Source organism: Procambarus clarkii, chromosome 29 (genome assembly GCF_040958095.1).
Source record: "Procambarus clarkii isolate CNS0578487 chromosome 29, FALCON_Pclarkii_2.0, whole genome shotgun sequence".
NCBI lineage: Eukaryota > Metazoa > Arthropoda > Malacostraca > Decapoda > Cambaridae > Procambarus > Procambarus clarkii.
The window spans coordinates 512,595-530,094 of record NC_091178.1 but is presented as its reverse complement, the minus strand read 5'-3'; the positions used below and the strand labels follow the sequence as shown (position 1 = coordinate 530,094).

The following is a 17,500-nucleotide window of genomic DNA, read 5'->3' as shown; positions in this document are numbered from 1 at the left end:
TGACAGAGGAGGGACTGCCAGGAGGGAGTGACAGAGGAGGGACTACCAGGAGGGATTGACAGGGGAGGGACCGCCAGGTGGGAGTGGCAGGGGAGGGACTGCCAGGGACAGTGGAAAATTCGTTTATCCTAAAATCAGAGTAAATAACATGGAAAATATGATCAAATGGGCCCACAATTTTCAAAATTATAATTAGAATATTTGTATGTTCAAATGTATTTAAAAATTATTCTCACCGTTTCCCGTTTTTTTTAATCAAGCTTGGGTATACACAGCAATGTATTCACCTAGTTGTACTGGCCTAATTGTGCTTGCGGGGGTTGAGCTCTGGCTCTTTGGTCCCGCCTCTCAACTGTCAGTCAACTGGTGTACAGGTTCGTGAGCCTACTGGGCTCTTATCATATCTACATTTGAAACTGTGTATGGAGTCAGCCTCCACCACATCACTGCCTAATGCATTCCACCTGTTAACTACTCTGACACTGAAAAAGTTCTTTCTAACGTCCATGTGACTCATGTGGGTACTCAGTCTCCACCTGTATCCCCTGGTTCGCGTCCCACCAGTGTTGAACAGTTTATCTTTAACATTTAACAATAAAATTGTGCTGTTTCCCTATTGTACATGAAAGATTACTCAGTGTAGATCAAAAACTAGTTAAAGGGGCATCTAATATTTCCTTCCAAAGTTGTAGTTCTTGTTGAATAAGGCCAACAATCCGTTAGTCCTAATTACTCATGACTTGGAATATCGTATTTAGGCCTACCGGAGGTCTGCGTCTCTTTACCCTGTACTTTACCTCTTAATTAAATTGATCACCAATATGTTTATTAAATGTTTAATAAGGAATGTTAAATGATCATTTTATTTTATCTGAAAAATTGTAATTGGTGATTGAGAAGAGGCGCTGCGCACCAGTGACCCGCGGAGAGCTTAGACTGCTAGATAAATAGATCAATAGATGGAGAGAATAATCTGAACAGAAGAATATTTTTTCCACATTAGGAGTGAGAGTGGAGGGACTGTCTGGATGGGGTGAGGGAGAGGAGGGACCGTCTGGATGGGGTGAGGGAGAGGAGGGACCGTCTGGATGGGGTGAGGGAGAGGAGGGACCGTCTGGATGGGGTGAGGGAGAGGAGGGACCGTCTGGATGGGGTGAGGGAGAGGAGGGACCGTCTGGATGGGGTGAGGGAGAGGAGGGACCGTCTGGATGGGGTGAGGGAGAGGAGGGACCGTCTGGATGGGGTGAGGGAGAGGAGGGACCGTCTGGATGGGGTGAGGGAGAGGAGGGACCGTCTGGATGGGGTGAGGGAGAGGAGGGACCGTCTGGATGGGGTGAGGGAGAGGAGGGACCGTCTGGATGGGGTGAGGGAGAGGAGGGACCGTCTGGATGGGGTGAGGGAGAGGAGGGACCGTCTGGATGGGGTGAGGGAGAGGAGGGACCGTCTGGATGGGGTGAGGGAGAGGAGGGACCGTCTGGATGGGGTGAGGGATAGGAGGGACCGTCTGGATGGGGTGAGGGAGAGGAGGGACCGTCTGGATGGGGTGAGGGAGAGGAGGGACCGTCTGGATGGGGTGAGGGAGAGGAGGGACCGTCTGGATGGGGTGAGGGAGAGGAGGGACCGTCTGGATGGGGTGAGGGAGAGGAGGGACCGTCTGGATGGGGTGAGGGAGAGGAGGGACCGTCTGGATGGGGTGAGGGAGAGGAGGGACCGTCTGGATGGGGTGAGGGAGAGGAGGGACCGTCTGGATGGGGTGAGGGAGAGGAGGGACCGTCTGGATGGGGTGAGAGAGAGGAGGGACCGTCTGGATGGGCGGAGGGAGAGGAGGGACTGTCTGGATGGGGTGAGGGAGAGGAGGGAGCTTGGGGATGGGGCGAGGGAGAGGAGGGAGCTTGGGGATGGGGCGAGGGAGAGGAGGGAGCTTGGGGATGGGGCGAGGGAGAGGAGGGAGCTTGGGGATGGGGCGAGGGAGCTTGGGGATGGGGCGAGGGAGATGAGGGAGCTTGGGGATGGGGCGAGGGAGAGGAGGGAGCTTGGGGATGGGGCGAGGGAGCTTGGGGATGGGGCGAGGGAGATGAGGGAGCTTGGGGATGGGGCGAGGGAGAGGAGGGAGCTTGGGGATGGGGCGAGGGAGAGGAGGGAGCTTGGGGATGGGGCGAGGGAGAGGAGGGAGCTTGGGGATGGGGCGAGGGAGAGGAGGGAGCTTGGGGATGGGGCGAGGGAGAGGAGGGAGCTTGGGGATGGGGCGAGGGAGATGAGGGAGCTTGGGGATGGGGCGAGGGAGAGGAGGGAGCTTGGGGATGGGGTGAGGGAGAGGAGGGAGCTTGGGGATGGGGCGAGGGAGAGGAGGGAGCTTGGGGATGGGGCGAGGGAGAGGAGGGAGCTTGGGGATGGGGTGAGGGAGAGGAGGGAGCTTGGGGATGGGGCGAGGGAGAGGAGGGAGCTTGGGGATGGGGTGAGGGAGAGGAGGGAGCTTGGGGATGGGGTGAGGGAGAGGAGGGAGCTTGGGGATGGGATAGGCAAGAAAGGACTGGCCAGCAGATGGCCAGCAGACGGTAAAGAAGCGGGAACATATATTTAAGACGATTGTTACTTACTCAGACATTCTAGAGCTTGCCTACACAAACTTGCACTTTTATGAGGTAGCTGAGGATAACAAGGCGGCGCAATGACCGGGTGGTGATGCACACTCAGGTAGCAGTGACCTCTGGCAGTAAAGATTGATTTGTTGATGTTGTTTACGTATTGTTTAGTGGGAACCGTGGACGGCCATTAGAGAGAAGAGGGGTGATTGACTTGTGCACAACGGCGAGGGAGAGATCTTGACTGGGTTAAAGGGAAGGCAGAGAGATTGGATTGGGTAAGGAGAGGGTAGGGAGATAGTCTAGGTTAGGGTAATGAGAGCGGAGGGAGATTACTTACGTTGAGGGCAGGAGTTGAAGATAGACTTGTCAGGAAATGGAAATTAACTGACGCAAATGAAGAAAGATGGAATGGTGAAGGTAAGGAGAAAAAGGGTGATTAACCGGGTTGAAAGGAGGAGAGATAAATTGACTGGTGTAATATAGGAAAGTGATTCCGTATGGTAAGAGGAAGTGGCTTTGATAATGGTTGACTGGGGAAGATTTGTTCTATTTCAAATGTAGAGCAATACAGTATTGTCATTTTCCGAATAAGAGGTAGAGTATGTCGAGGGCGTGACGCTGTGGTAGAGGGAGGAAGGGTAACTGAGAGAATTAGTGCTGGTGCTACGAAAGGCAGCCACAAGCAGTTTGCAATATTGATTTAGTAATATAGTGAGGTGCGGTGCCTGGTGGGCTGGGAGTGTTGTGTGCGCGTGTGTATGAGGCAGTGAGAGAGAGTGGCACGTCCTCCACCTTACATAACGCCTGCTCCCGTCTGCTGGAGAGCTGCAGCAACGGGGCGAGTACATGGAGCGCCCCGGAACTGTACGCCCCTCATTAATACCGGTGATAGAGAAAATGCTGAAGTGGCGTGCACAGTGGCGGGCGTGCCAGTGTGGCCCTCTGGCCCTCTCCTGTGCTACACGCCCGCTCACGCCAGCTGGGCGTTGCCCCCCGCCGCGTGGCCTGTCAGCTGTTGCTGCAGCTGCTGGCGAGATCTTCTATTGGGAGCTGCTGGAGTCATACTTGGCTAATTAATGTTCATGGGTTGTATTGTGCAGGATACAGCGCACGACAGATGGTGGCGGAAACACTTGCAGTGGCCAGCATCCTCTCCTACAGGATGTTAGTGACATAACAGAACCCGTTGCTAAACTACGCTAGAATCTTCACTCTCATGGTGATGGTGAGATGATTATTGACACGGCTAGGCGGGCAGTGAGCACAGAGTAAGACACGCCAGGAGCAGTGATACGGTGCCGGAGGAAGACAGGCCTAGTGGATATTGCCAGCTGGAGTTAGATCATCATGGCTGACATGGAAGTGAGCGTGGGCAGAGGAAGGGTCAAGACGTGCCTCGATGACGACGATGGCGACGATGAAGTGGAGTCGTGTCAAAGGGGCGGCCTTGCCACACACACCACTTGGACACGCACCGAGGGCTCCAGGGCGGCATTTGGGTGGCTCAAGGCCAAACTTTTTGAGACTCGGCTTGCCAGCCACGTTCGCCAAGCCCAGATGGCTCTGGCAGACACTATAAAGCATGCCGGGTGGGCCGTGGAACACAAGGTGGGGTAACATGGCTCAGTATGTTAGGGCTCGGTACGAAATGCGGAACTAGTATTGAATGAATCGTTAAATGATAGTTGCACATTGGATAAATTTGGTGATGATGAGTTAAATCAGGTAGACAGTTTATTTTTAAATGTGCCTGGGAACCATTGGATGAGCCAAGAAGCGCCATGATACCATTCTGTGGAACAGGATGCACCAGGAGAGCATTAGATACGCCAGAAACTCGAAGACCCATTTACTGGGCTAAGAGGTCTGGCATCAAGTTAGTTTTCTATGTACCCACATAATAGGTCAACCCATCCTTTAAGCAGTTGTGCAAATGATTCATATATGTATAGGCTAATGGGTGTAGTAACGCATACCAAGTATTCAGTTTAATAGTTATAGTATTGAACTTGGTTGGCTCATCAGCAGTTAATTACAGTTTTAGTTAGCTTAAGTTGTCAGAGCCCAGTAAATGACAGCCATGTACCCACACCCATCCAGTGGCCAACAGGTTCATTAGCTGTACAAACATTTACTAAGCAATAAGCAAGTTACAGCATTGATGAGGTAGTTGTGCAGTCACACAATTACTGACACTGAAATTCATGTTTGTTTACAAGGCTAATCAAATTTGAGGTCGTGTTACAAGTAGTAGTATAATGGTCTAGTTAATATTGGCAATAAGATGGTCAGTAAATATCATGAGAGCATTTTAAAGGCCAAGAGGGGCAAGGGAGGATTTGGAAGGTTCAAAGGAGCATTGGGAAAGCCAGGAGGATGCAAGGGAGCATTGGGAAAGCCAAGAGGGTGAAAGGGAGCATTGCAAAGGCCAAAAGTGCAAGAGAGTATTGGGAAGGCCATTTCATTCACTCAGGCCATAAGAGTCTTCAGGGTTCCTAAAGTACAATATATGTCAGCGCACGTGGGATTCCGACAAGGCTTCCCCAATTGGGAGCACGCATTTTCCCTCTGCATCGCGACACTGAGGCAATGGAACAGGAAACGGGCCACTCTTGAGTCTTTAGTTTCCCTAATGAGTTCCTCGCCCACCTCCTTTAGCAACTTAATGCACATGTACCCCCACGCGCCCAGGGATTCAGACCCTATCGGCATGAACCTGTAACAAAGTTTTAGGTCCTTGTACTTGTTAGTTTTCTGGGTCTCGCTGAAGGTGGCCGCCCCACCTTCCTCAGATGTACTGCGAGCCTGATTAGGTATCAGCCAATGTAGATGCACACGTGTAGTCTCACGCAATCTGTTTACCATGAAAAAATCCACAAGGGCCGTGACGAGGATTCGAACCTGCGTCCGGGAGCATCCCAGACACTGCCTTAATCGACTGAGCTAGTGTCTGGGATGCTCCTGGACGCAGGTTCGAATCCTCGTCACGGCCCTTGTGGATTTGTTCATTTGATGCATCACGTTAGTGTGATCTCTGTGTGTGTCTGTTTACCATACCTCTTGGCTGCAAGGTGACTCCATCTGGGCGTTTGTGACTGTTGTCAGGTCTGCACAACCGAGGTTCCCTTTGTGCTGGACACCCAGCTGTAGCCAATCTTCTCTTGATGATGTCATTGACTGCTTTATGTCTGGCAATCTTCTCCAGTGACTTGCAACAAATGAGACCACGGCTGCCATATTGGTCTGCCGACGCATAGCCGCAGATGCACCTGTGTTCAGTGGAGATAGGGGCGGCAAGGCCCAGGGCAAGACCAATACTTAGGGCCCGATGGTCCAAGCGGGTGCCCAAGGCAGAATTAGAGATTGTCAATGGCATGGGGAGCTTGCACAGCTAGGAAACGCACTTTGTCCTTCCCAGAAGCTGCCTCGAGCAATGCTGTGGCAATGTTCTCCACTATGGGGCTATCCCATTTGGCCTGTTTGCAGTTGTTTGGAAAAGTTGGTCGAGGGTGAGAGTTAGCAAGAATGTCCCACTGGCCAGCTCCGTCCACAAATTTGAGATCATGAATCCCAATGGAGTCTCTTGGATATTCTAGTAGTATTTCATTCACTAATTCACCTGTAGCACTAGTCGAGGATAAGAATGCTGGCAATGCTAACTGTGTCGCCTTGCGAATACATTACATACCTGTAATGTATTCACAGGGTATTGCGTCAAGGTATTGCGAATACATTATAGATATGTATTATAATTATGCATTATAGGTAATGTACTGAATAATTGTTCAAATACATATTTTATATTTTTCAAATATAAAATATACATTTTATTTTAAATTTCATTACATAAAATGAGTTACAACATTGGTTACATGCAGGGTACATGGCTACTAAGAACATAATTAGGAACAAAGAATAAAAGTAACTACAGAAGGCCTATTGGCCTTTACAAGGCAGCTCCTATTTATAGCTACCCAATCCCACTCATATTCATGTCCAACCCACGTAAGAAACAATCAAGGGACCCCCACCTCCACCACGTTACGTGGTAATTGGTTCTACAAATCAACAACCCTGTTACCGAACCAGTATTTACCCAGGTCTTTCCTAAATCTAAACTTATCCAATTTATACCAATTGTTTTGTGTTCTGTCATGTGTTGATACTTTTAGTATCCAGTAATATCCCCTTTGCTATGCCCATTCATCCAATTGTACACCTCTATCATGTTAATCCTAGTTCTTCGCCTTTCTAGAGAATGTAATTTAAGCTTTGTCAATCTTTCTTCATATGACAGGCTTCTAATTTGAGGTTTCTAGTGTGTGTGTGTATAAATTGTTAAGAACCAGAATGCACTCCTTGGCCTACTATGCAAGGCCCTATTTGCCTAATAAGCTGAGTTTTTCTGATACACACAGTACAACCTCGATTCAGCGCACTACAGTATATGGGACCAAACCGAGGTTGTTGCGAGGGTGGATTCGTTGCAAGAGGTGACCTTCAGGAGGTGTTTGTGTTAGTCTTTTTTTTTGTCTTGTACACAAAAAAATGCATTATATTATATACTTGTCCATGTACAGTATATTACTACTCTACTAAAAAATACTGTTAGTTTTTATTTACCTTATTGTTGGAGTAATGTCCATCTTGAATTCTAATAGAGTTGTGAATACTGTACAGTAAATACTTAAAGGCTGTATGTTGAGTAGTACAATACATTTTATGAAAACTGTTGTACACTAAAATTACTGCAAGCTTAATTTTAACACTTTAACACTGTGTACTTTAAGTTAACATTTGGTCTAACTGTACACTCCACACACGATGTTCTTAGATGTTTGCATTTGGTTTGCTGGTGCTCCCTGCTGCTGTGTTTGCTTCAGCTGCTTCTGAGCTGGTGCTGGGTATGCTTGCTGTGCTCGTGCTGGGTAATTACCTAAGTGTAGTTACAGGATGAGAGCTACGCTCGTGGTGTCCCGTCTTCCCTGCACTCTGTCATATAACGCTTTGAAATTACTGACGGTTTTGGCCTCCACCACCTTCTCACTTAACTTGTTCCAACCGTCTACCACTCTGTTTACAAAAGTGAATTTTCGTATATTTCTACTGCAGCTTTGTTTCGTTAGTTTAAATCTATGACCTCTTGTTCTTGAAGTTCCGGGTCTCAGGAATTCTTCCCTATCAGTTTTGTCGATTCCTGTTACTATTTTGAACGTAGTGATCATATCGCCTCTTTTCTTCCATCTTCTAGTTTTTGCATATTTAATGCCTCTAACCTCTCCTCGTAGCTCTTGTCCTTCAGTTCTGGGAGCCACTTAATAGCATGTCTTTGCACCTTTTCCAGTTTGTTGATGTGCTTATTAGATATGGGCACCACACAACCGCTGCATATTCCAGCTTTGGTCTAATAAAAGTTGTGAACAATTACTTTAGTATTTTGGCATCCATGTATTTAAAAGCAATTCTGAGGTTAGAAAGTGTAGCATAAGCTCCTCGCACAATGTTCTTAATGTGGTCCTCAGGCGACAGTTTTCTATCTAGAACAACCCCTAGATCCCTTTCTTTGTCAGAATTCTTTAAAGATTTCTCACATAATATATAGGTTATGTGGGGTCTATGTTCTCCAATTCCACATTCCATAACATGGCATTTATTCACATTAAATTCCATTTGCCAAGTATTGCTCCATATACTTATTTTGTCCAGGTCTTCTTGAAGGGCATGACAATCATCTAGGTTTCTTATCTTCCCTATTATCTTAGCATCATCAGCAAACATGTTCATGTAATTCTGTAATCCCACTGGTAGATCGTTTATGTAGACAATGAACATTACCGGTGCAAGAACTGAACCCTGTGGTACTCCACTCGTGACATTCCTCCAATCCGATACCTTGCCTCTGATTACGGCCCTCATTTTTCTGTCAGTTAGGAAATTTTTCATCCATGTTAGTAGCTTACCTGTCACCCCTCCAATATGTTCCAGTTTCCAGAACAACCTCTTATGGGGAACTCTGTCGAAAGCCTCTTTTAGGTCCAGATAAATGCAGTCAATCCAACCATCTCTTTCCTCTAAAATCTCTGTGGCTCGATCATAAAAACTGAGTAAGTTTGTTACACAGGATCTTCCAGATCGAAAACCGTATTGAATGTCTGATATTGTATCGTTTTCCTCCAGGTGTTCTACCCATTTAGTTTTAATTATTTTTTCCAATATTTTGACTATTACACTTGTCAATGATACAGGTCTATAATTAAGGGGGTCTTCCCTGCTTCCACTTTTGTAGATTGGAACTATGTTAGCCTTTCTCCACACATCAGCTACAACTCCTGTACACAGGGATGCCTGAAAAATCAGTTGAAGAGGAATGCTGAACTCAGGTGCACATTCTCTCAGAATCCATGGTGAAACTCCATCTGGACCAACTGCTTTGTTCTTATTTAGCTCCTTGAGCATTTTTTCCACTTTGTCTCTAGACACCTCTATGTGTTTCTCTGGAATTCTTATTGTATCTGGTTCCCTGAAGATTTCATTTTGAACAAACACACTTTGGAACTTTTCGTTTAATGTTTCACACATTTCCTTTTCATTTTCCGTGAATCTATTTCCCATTTTCAACCTCTGAATATTATCCTTTACCTGCAATTTGTTGTTTATGAATTTATAGAATAGACCTGGTTCTGTTTTACATTTGTCTGCAATCCCTTTTTCAAAATTTCTTTCTGCCTTTCTAATCACTGCCGTATAGTTGTTTCTCGCATCTTTGTGTCACTGGTATGTTTGGGGGTTTGGCCTCTTCCTGTATTGATTCCAGTTTTGTGTCTTTTGGTCTCTGGCCCTCTCGCAATTTCTGTTGAACCAATCCTGTTTCCTAGTTCTGCATCTCTGTTTTGGTATAAATTTTGTTGTGCCTTTATCATATATTTCACAAAACTTGACATACATCTCATTCACTTCCTTCCCTAGCAACAAGTCTGTCCAATTATACTCACTAAAAAAATTTCTAAGGTTGCCATAATGTCCTCTCCTAAAGTCAGGTTTTTCAATTTCATCAACTATCATATTTTCTTCCAGATTATAACGCATTGCATACTTTATTCCCAAAAAGACATGGTCACTTTTACCCAACGGAGGAAGGTACTGAATGTCAAATATTTCTTCCTCCTTCCTGGTAAATATCAAATCTAGCATGGAGGGAAGTTCCTTTCCCTCATCCTCGTAGCTTGTTTAACATGTTGATACAAGAATGTTTCCAGGATGAGGTCTGCAAATTTATAGGTCCAAAAATCTTCTGTTTTAGCTTCATATGCTTCCCAGTCTATAGATTTCAAGTTGAAGGCGCCGACTATCAACAATCGTGAACTATCGTTATCCGCTCTCGCTATGATCTCTCTCATTATTGTTATAAGACCTTCTCGTTTACTATCTACCTCCTCCTTTGACCATGTGCTGCTTGGTGGTGGACTATATGCATTTATGATTATTAGTTTATCATCCTCATGGCAGATCTCTAGTGCTATTATGTCAACTTCTTGTGGATTGGCAGTCATTATTTCCTTCACCTTTAGGTGTTCTTTCACCAGCACAGCAACGCCACTGCCTTTCCTAATTTTTCTGTCCCGTCTCCAAATTGAGTAGCCCCTTGGGAATATGACCGCATTTAAAATAACATCTTCAAGTTTTGTCTCCGTGAGTGCAACAATGTCTGGTGTCTGCAGCTATATTACATCACTTAACTCCAGTATCTTCGATCTTACTCCATCTATGTTGGTGTATGCAATCTTCAGGAACTTGTTTCCCCTATTCTTATTTTTCACTCCCCCTCTCTAATGATTTTGTTGGTTTTCCTTTATGTACCACTTTACTGATCTGCCTACCCCTATCACTTTGTAGAAAAAAGAATTGATTTCTTCTTCATTCCTGTTCTCATTTAAACGTTTTGCCTCGTCGAAGTTCAGTTTCAGCTTCTCTCTATCTTCTTTTGAACGATCTCGTCTTAACGACCACACTTTCCCATCCTCATCACTTTGTAATTTTCTAGCATTCCTTAGTACTTCTTCCATCTGTTTGGCACCATTTAGGGTGATCCTCAAGGGTCGATCTTTCCCTTTTACATATCTGCCTATTCTCCTGTAGTCGCACACATTCTCTATGGTTGTAAGACCTTCCACGAGGCCAACAATTTTATCTACTACTTTTGCTTCTTCTACAGCTCTTTCTGACCTAGATGTTATCTCCTTTTCTTTGCAGCCAAAAATTATCAGGGACTTACTCCGATCAACTGTGTTTTGCACCAACTTCAAGTTAGATGCCAATACTTTTCTCACTTCCAGCCTAATGTTTGTTTTATTTTGGTTGCTGCAGTGTTTGGCTTCCTTTACTGCTTCTTCAATTTTTTCCTTCTCCTTGGCCACTTGTGCATAAGTGAGTTGCATATCTTTCTTGCACTGTTCTATTCCCTGTGTAACTTAACTTCCTCCATCTGTGCTGACAAAAGCTGTTTCTCCTGTTGAATTTCCTTACCTAACCTATTGTAGTCATTTATGTTTAAATTTACTTTAACTTCTTCCAAAGCTATTTTTAAGAGTTTATTTTCTTCTTCCATGGCTTTGCAATTTGCTTCCAATTGATTCTTATCCTTGCGCAAGTCTTTCACTAAACCCTCAAGACATACAACTTTGCTATTTAAATGGTCATTACTTTCTTTCAATTTACTAATTATTTCTACATGAGAGGTCACTATAGTATCTAATTTTACCAACTTGTTGTATAGACTGGTTATATCAATGCTTTCTTCACTGAATCCAGCAAAATCAAACTCTGTTTTGAATTTCCTCTTGCCGGCGGCCATCTTGAATGTTCTTCTCTGCACTGGAAACACTAGGGCAACTTTTTCTCATCCAATTTTTCACTTCCCTTGGCACATTCCTGTTATCTCACCTATTTTTCAAAAGTACTATACCTTTATGTTCTCTGGGACACCACTCACTATCATCATCCTGTACTACAATACTTAGGATTGTTGAAATATGCTGGAGCTCCTCTTGTCTGCCTCTTGGGAAAGAACTTGGGATAAAAATGTGTGTGTGTGTAATTGCCTAAGTGTAATTACCTAAGTGTAGTTACAGGATGAGAGCTACGCTCGTGGTGTCCCGTCTTCCCAGCACTCTGTCATATAACGCTTTGAAATTACTGACGGTCTTGGCCTCCACCACCTTCTCACTTAACTTGTTCCAACCATCTACCACTCTATTTGCGAAGGTGAATTTTCTTATATTTCTTCGGCATCTGTGTTTAGCTAGTTTAAATCTATGACCTCTTGTTCTTGAAGTGCCAGGTCTCAGGAAATCTTCCCTGTCGATTTTATCAATTCCTGTTACTATTTTGTATGTAGTGATCATATCACCTCTTTTTCTTCTGTCTTCTAGTTTTGGCATGTTTAATGCCTCTAACCTCTCCTTGTAGCTCTTGCCCTTCAGTTCTGGGAGCCACTTAGTAGCATGTCTTTGCACCTTTTCCAGTTTGTTGATGTGCTTCTTAAGATATGGGCACCACACAACTGCTGCATATTCTAGCTTTGGCCTAACAAAAGTCGTGAACAATTTCTTTAGTATATCTCCATCCATGTATTTAAAAGCAATTCTGAAGTTAGAAAGCGTGGCATAGGCTCCTCGCACAATATTCTTTATGTGGTCCTCAGGTGATAGTTTTCTATCTAGAACCACCCCTAGATCTCTTTCTTTATCAGAATTCTTTAAAGATTTCTCACATAATATATAGGTTGTATGGGGTCTATGTTCTCCTATTCCACATTCCATAACATGACATTTATTAACATTAAATTCCATTTGCCAAGTGGCGCTCCATGTACTTATTTTGTCCAGGTCTTCTTGAAGGGCATGACAATCATCTAAGTGTGTGTGTGTGTGTACTCACCTAATTGTACTCACCTAATTGTGCTTGCGGGGGTTGAGCTCTGGCTCTTTGGTCCCGCCTCTCAACCGTCAATCAACTGGTGTACAGATTCCTGAGCCTATTGGGCTCTATCATATCTACATTTGAAACTGTGTATGGAGTCAGCCTCCACCACATCACTTCCTAATGCATTCCATTTACTAACTACTCTGACACTGAAAAAGTTCTTTCTAACGTCTCTGTGGCTCATTTGGGTACTCAGCTTCCACCTGTGTCCCCTTGTTCGCGTCCCACCAGTGTTGAATAGTTCATCCTTGTTTACCCGGTCGATTCCCCTGAGGATTTTGTAGGTTGTGATCATGTCCCCCCTTACTCTTCTGTCTTCCAGTGTCGTAAGGTGCATTTCCCGCAGCCTTTCCTCATAACTCATGCCTCTTAGTTCTGGGACTAGTCTAGTAGCATACCTTTGGACTTTTTCCAGCTTCATCTTGTGCTTGACAAGGTACGGGCTCCATGCTGGGGCCGCATACTCCAGGATTGGTCTTACATATGTGGTGTACAAGATTCTGAATGATTCCTTACACAGGTTCCTGAACGCCGTTCTGATGTTAGCCAGCCTCGCATATGCCGCAGACGTTATTCTCTTTATGTGGGCTTCAGGAGACAGGTTTGGTGTGATATCAACTCCTAGATCTTTCTCTCTGTCTGTTTCATTAAGTACTTCATCTCCTATTCTGTATCCTGTGCCTGGTCTCCTGTTTCCACTGCCTAGTTTCATTACTTTGCATTTACTCGGGTTGAACTTCAACAGCCATTTGTTGGACCATTCACTCAGTCTATCCAGGTCATCTTGTAGCCTCCTACTATCATCCTCTGTTTCAATCCTCCTCATAATTTTTGCATCGTCGGCAAACATTGAGAGGAACGAATCTGTACCCTCTGGGAGATCATTTACATATACCAGAAACAGTATAGGTCCAAGGACTGACCCCTGCGGGACTCCACTTGTGACGTCTCGCCAATCTGAGACCTCACCCCTCACACAGACTCGTTGTCTCCTGTTGCTTAGGTACTCCTCTATCCACCGGAGTACCTTCCCTCTCACTCCAGCCTGCATCTCCAACTTTCGCACTAGCCTCTTGTGTGGCACTGTATCAAAGGCTTTCTGACAATCCAAAAATATGCAGTCTGCCCACCCTTCTCTTTCTTGCCTTATTTTTGTTGCCTGGTCACAATGGTTGATTTAGTTCAGTGCCTCCTGTCTATCCCCTTTCTCTGTCTTTCCCCTTGTGTGTATGTGTGTGTGTGTGTGTATGTGTGTGTGTGTGTGTATGTGTGTGTGTGTGTGTATGTGTGTGTGTGTGTGTGTGTGTAATTACCTAAGTGTAGTTACAGGATGAGCTACGCTCGTGGTATCCCGTCTTCCCAGCACTCTTTGTCATACAACGCTTTGAAACTAAAGTGTGTGTGTGTGTGTGTGTGTGTGTGTGTGTGTGTGTGTGTGTGTGTGTGTGTGTGTGTGTAATGTATGTATGTGTATGTATGTTCACTCACATACATAAGCCTGGCCCCAGGCTGTGTTTGAGGAGTAAAAGAACTCTCGGAACAGCATCCAGCAGGTAGGTCGCACTTTTCAACTAGGCAGTAGTCTGCTTTGCTTCGCCTTCCTTTCTGGGTTCCTTCCTTCCTTTGTCGATGGCAAGATGACATATTTTATATGTAAAGTGTTCATGGGCCAATGCTCCCTTAGCCTCTCTGAGCGGGCCAGGTTCTGGCTCATGGTCCCTGCTAGGCTTACAAAGAACTCTGCAACTGATGACTCTCAAGTAGTATGGCACTTGATCAGAAAGGTGCATCAGTTAAAGCCCCGTTCCTGTGCCAGGTAAGTCCACTACTGGCTCACAATAGCCCATACTACTTGAAACTTCTTGTTCTGAGTAGCTGAATCTAAAAGAACATGGAAAACAACAGCTTCAGGGTGCCTCAGGGGCTCACCCAAAAAAATGGTGTTTCATTACATTCAACACTGGTTTTTTTTGGCAGATTTGTTTCCTAACCCTTAGGCCACTAAGGGCATTTTGGCCTTCAACACCCACAGGCGCAACAAAAAAAAAAAAATCCCAAAAATTCTTTCGTCTTATAAAAGTGTTCATTTGTGTTCCCTGATAACAGGGAAAAGAAATTGTAGGTGGCATATTTTGGCCGCAATAGGGAAGGGAAGTCTGGCAAAAAAAGAGATGACAGAGCAGGCGCCAGACGAGATCTACTCTGCCCCAGCTGTCAGGCGGGAGTTGCCACAAAGATATTACCTAATTATTTCAATGTCTCTGATTTTTTTTTTTTTTTTTTTTTTTTTTTTTTTTTTTTTTTTTTTGGCAATAGTAATATTATTCAATAGTGTGTATTGTGATAGATTTATATAATAAAATGTGTGAACCATCGCTGTATTCAAAATTATGGTATGCATATTAGTGATTCAATTATTATGTTCATAAAACAATAAACAAATAGTTTTGCTGTTATTACACTATATACACAGGTGTATATAAATATCTGCATGTTTTGTTAACCATAATGAACCACTAAGTTGGTATTGAGAGTCAAAAAACACCTAGGAGTGGTCGCCACACACAAGCTAGCTAGCTACTGGCTGCCCTCCCTCCCTCACCTCACTCGCCAATATACTCGTCCCACCATACTGTGTTTGCTTTTATTCACTATTCACAGATGTTATATATAAGTATCTACATGTTTTGTTCACCATAACTGTACATCTAAGCTTGTATGGCCAGATGCACTAATATTTCTCCTCCAACAATACTGTTTGTGGTGTTATTACGCTATATACACACATAATATACAAGTATCTACAGGTTTTATTCACCATACCTGTACAGATAAGCTGGTATTTTGCCCAAAGACCATAGTGGCCAACAATAAACATCATGACATGTCATGCAGATGACGCATCTCCCTCAACAAAATGGCGGCTCCCAACATAACTCCTATTGCTATTATTTTACACTATACACACGTTATATGTAAGTATCTACATTTTTGTTCACCATAGCGAACCACTAAGCTGTATGCTAAGTCCCGTCGATAAAAGGTGGCCACACACAATCGGAAGACGACGCCACCTCCCTCCCTCCCTCCCCTCCCTCAGCATTACTCCTCACCATGGCGCAGTGCTAAATATCACCACAATCCTGTTATCAGAATCCTGGTTAGTTTTATCACAGTCAAGGGTCTTCTGTAATACTGTCATACTGTATTTTAATAGTACATATACAGTATATACTAGAATATATATTATATTTTGACATATATTTTTACATTTTTAGGCGATGCTGTGGTCACAAGTTGAACAGCGGTGCTGTGAGTTCATGCTGCGTGCGCCAGCCTCCTATCTCACTCAGTACCGAGGCTCTCACACCCCGGGAATGTGACCCACAATATTTTTTCTATATGGCATCTGTTAACTATCGATTGTGGCTGGACTATAGCTGCCCCTATCCCTCGCGGGGCATTTAAAATAGTGTGCTAGAGCCTCAATCATCTATATATAGAATGCGTGGTTTCGGTGAACTTACTCCCTTCGTCCATATATGTATTGCGCGGTCTAAGGGTTAACTTGAGTCTATATAAACCTCTTGTTCATGAAGGTGCAAGAATTCTTTCTTGTCAATTTTGTAGATTCCTGTTATAATTTTGTATTTATAAGCCAATTCAGTGTGATATTTAATGAGTGGTTTACTGCCACTTGGCAGATGTTGAGAGAGGAAGAATTTGACTAGGATTTTTTATTATTTTTTTTGTCTCCAAACATTTTACTTTGGAAGGTTTCAAACACAGGATATGGCACCCTCTTATCACTTTCTTAGTGATGATCAAGTTATCCAAATTTTCTTGTTCTTTCCTAACCTTTTAACGTTTTCTTAGGTGAGCGAAGTGTCTCGACGTGGATGGAGTGAAGCTACTCGTGCATGGGGAAGTGGTGGGTCTGGAGGAGGAACTCTTGCTCTCACAAGTGGTTCAGGGGGGCCACATGAACGCTCCTCCTTGCTGCTTGGGCCAGGTGACGGATACCAACGGCTTGACAACAATAGGTCAGAATAATGTGTGTAATTACCTAATTGTAGATGCAGAAAAAATGCATTATGCTCATTGTGTTCCATCATTTCTATAAATTTTATCAAATTCAGCCTTAAAAGCTGCAATATTTTTACTACATTTATCTTTCTCCTGATCGTTGTTTAGTTCCCCAACTATTTTATTACTGAAGAAATATTGTTTGAAATTATTTTTACATTAATATTTCTTGATTATGTACTTACAGTATGTACAATACTCATGTTCAAGACAAGCAATTAGATGTCTTCTTTATCAACTTTCTTCACCCCTGACATCATTTATGTGGTGATCATATCTCTACATTTTCTTGAAATCCAGTTTTTCTGGGAGAGCCCTCGTGGCTTCCTCTAGCTATCTCATCAAGATGGCTTCTATCTACTAGGTCACATCAGCTGTGAAGTTCTGTTTGGCCTACTGTGAACCAGAGCCAGAACTTGGCCACCTCAGACACAGAAACCAGGTGACACTGCCACCCCAACCAGGAAAACATCCAGAAAGTCAATGAATCAATACAGACCACTGCTGGATTCAAAGAGACAAAAGCCTCGAGATTACCATACGAATTCCCCAATGTTTGGGAGTCCTCTTCCACCACCACAGGGTTTTACAGGGTTTACCCACTTAGCTGGCTCCAGTGCCTGGGCTTCCTGTAGGGCTCATTCACCCTCCAGGCCCTGGAAAACCCCAGGGGGCTTGGTTATGCAATAGTACTATTTCCAAGTCTGCTCTTGCCTTGAGCGAATTCGTAGGTTGCTCGTCGCCTCTGCCTCTGGGTGACGATCATCCATTCTGCCTCAGCCCTGCTGCCTGTTGAATTAGGTGACACCTGACCCGAAGGCCTGCAGGTCTTGTTCCACGCTTGTGCT

General features: G+C 44.5%; 1 protein-coding gene across 5 annotated transcripts in view; it reads left to right on the top strand.

Annotated features, from left to right (window-relative positions):
• LOC123765134 (ADP-ribosylation factor GTPase-activating protein 1) overlaps positions 1 to 17,500 on the top strand; it is a 136,448-nt gene that overhangs the window by 86,309 nt on the left and 32,639 nt on the right. For all 5 annotated transcript variants that reach the window (XM_069333205.1, XM_069333202.1, XM_069333206.1 and 2 more), the window contains one exon: positions 16,443 to 16,609. In XM_069333205.1, coding sequence (XP_069189306.1) covers positions 16,443 to 16,609 — 167 coding nt within the window. The remainder of the gene's footprint in view (positions 1 to 16,442; positions 16,610 to 17,500) is intronic.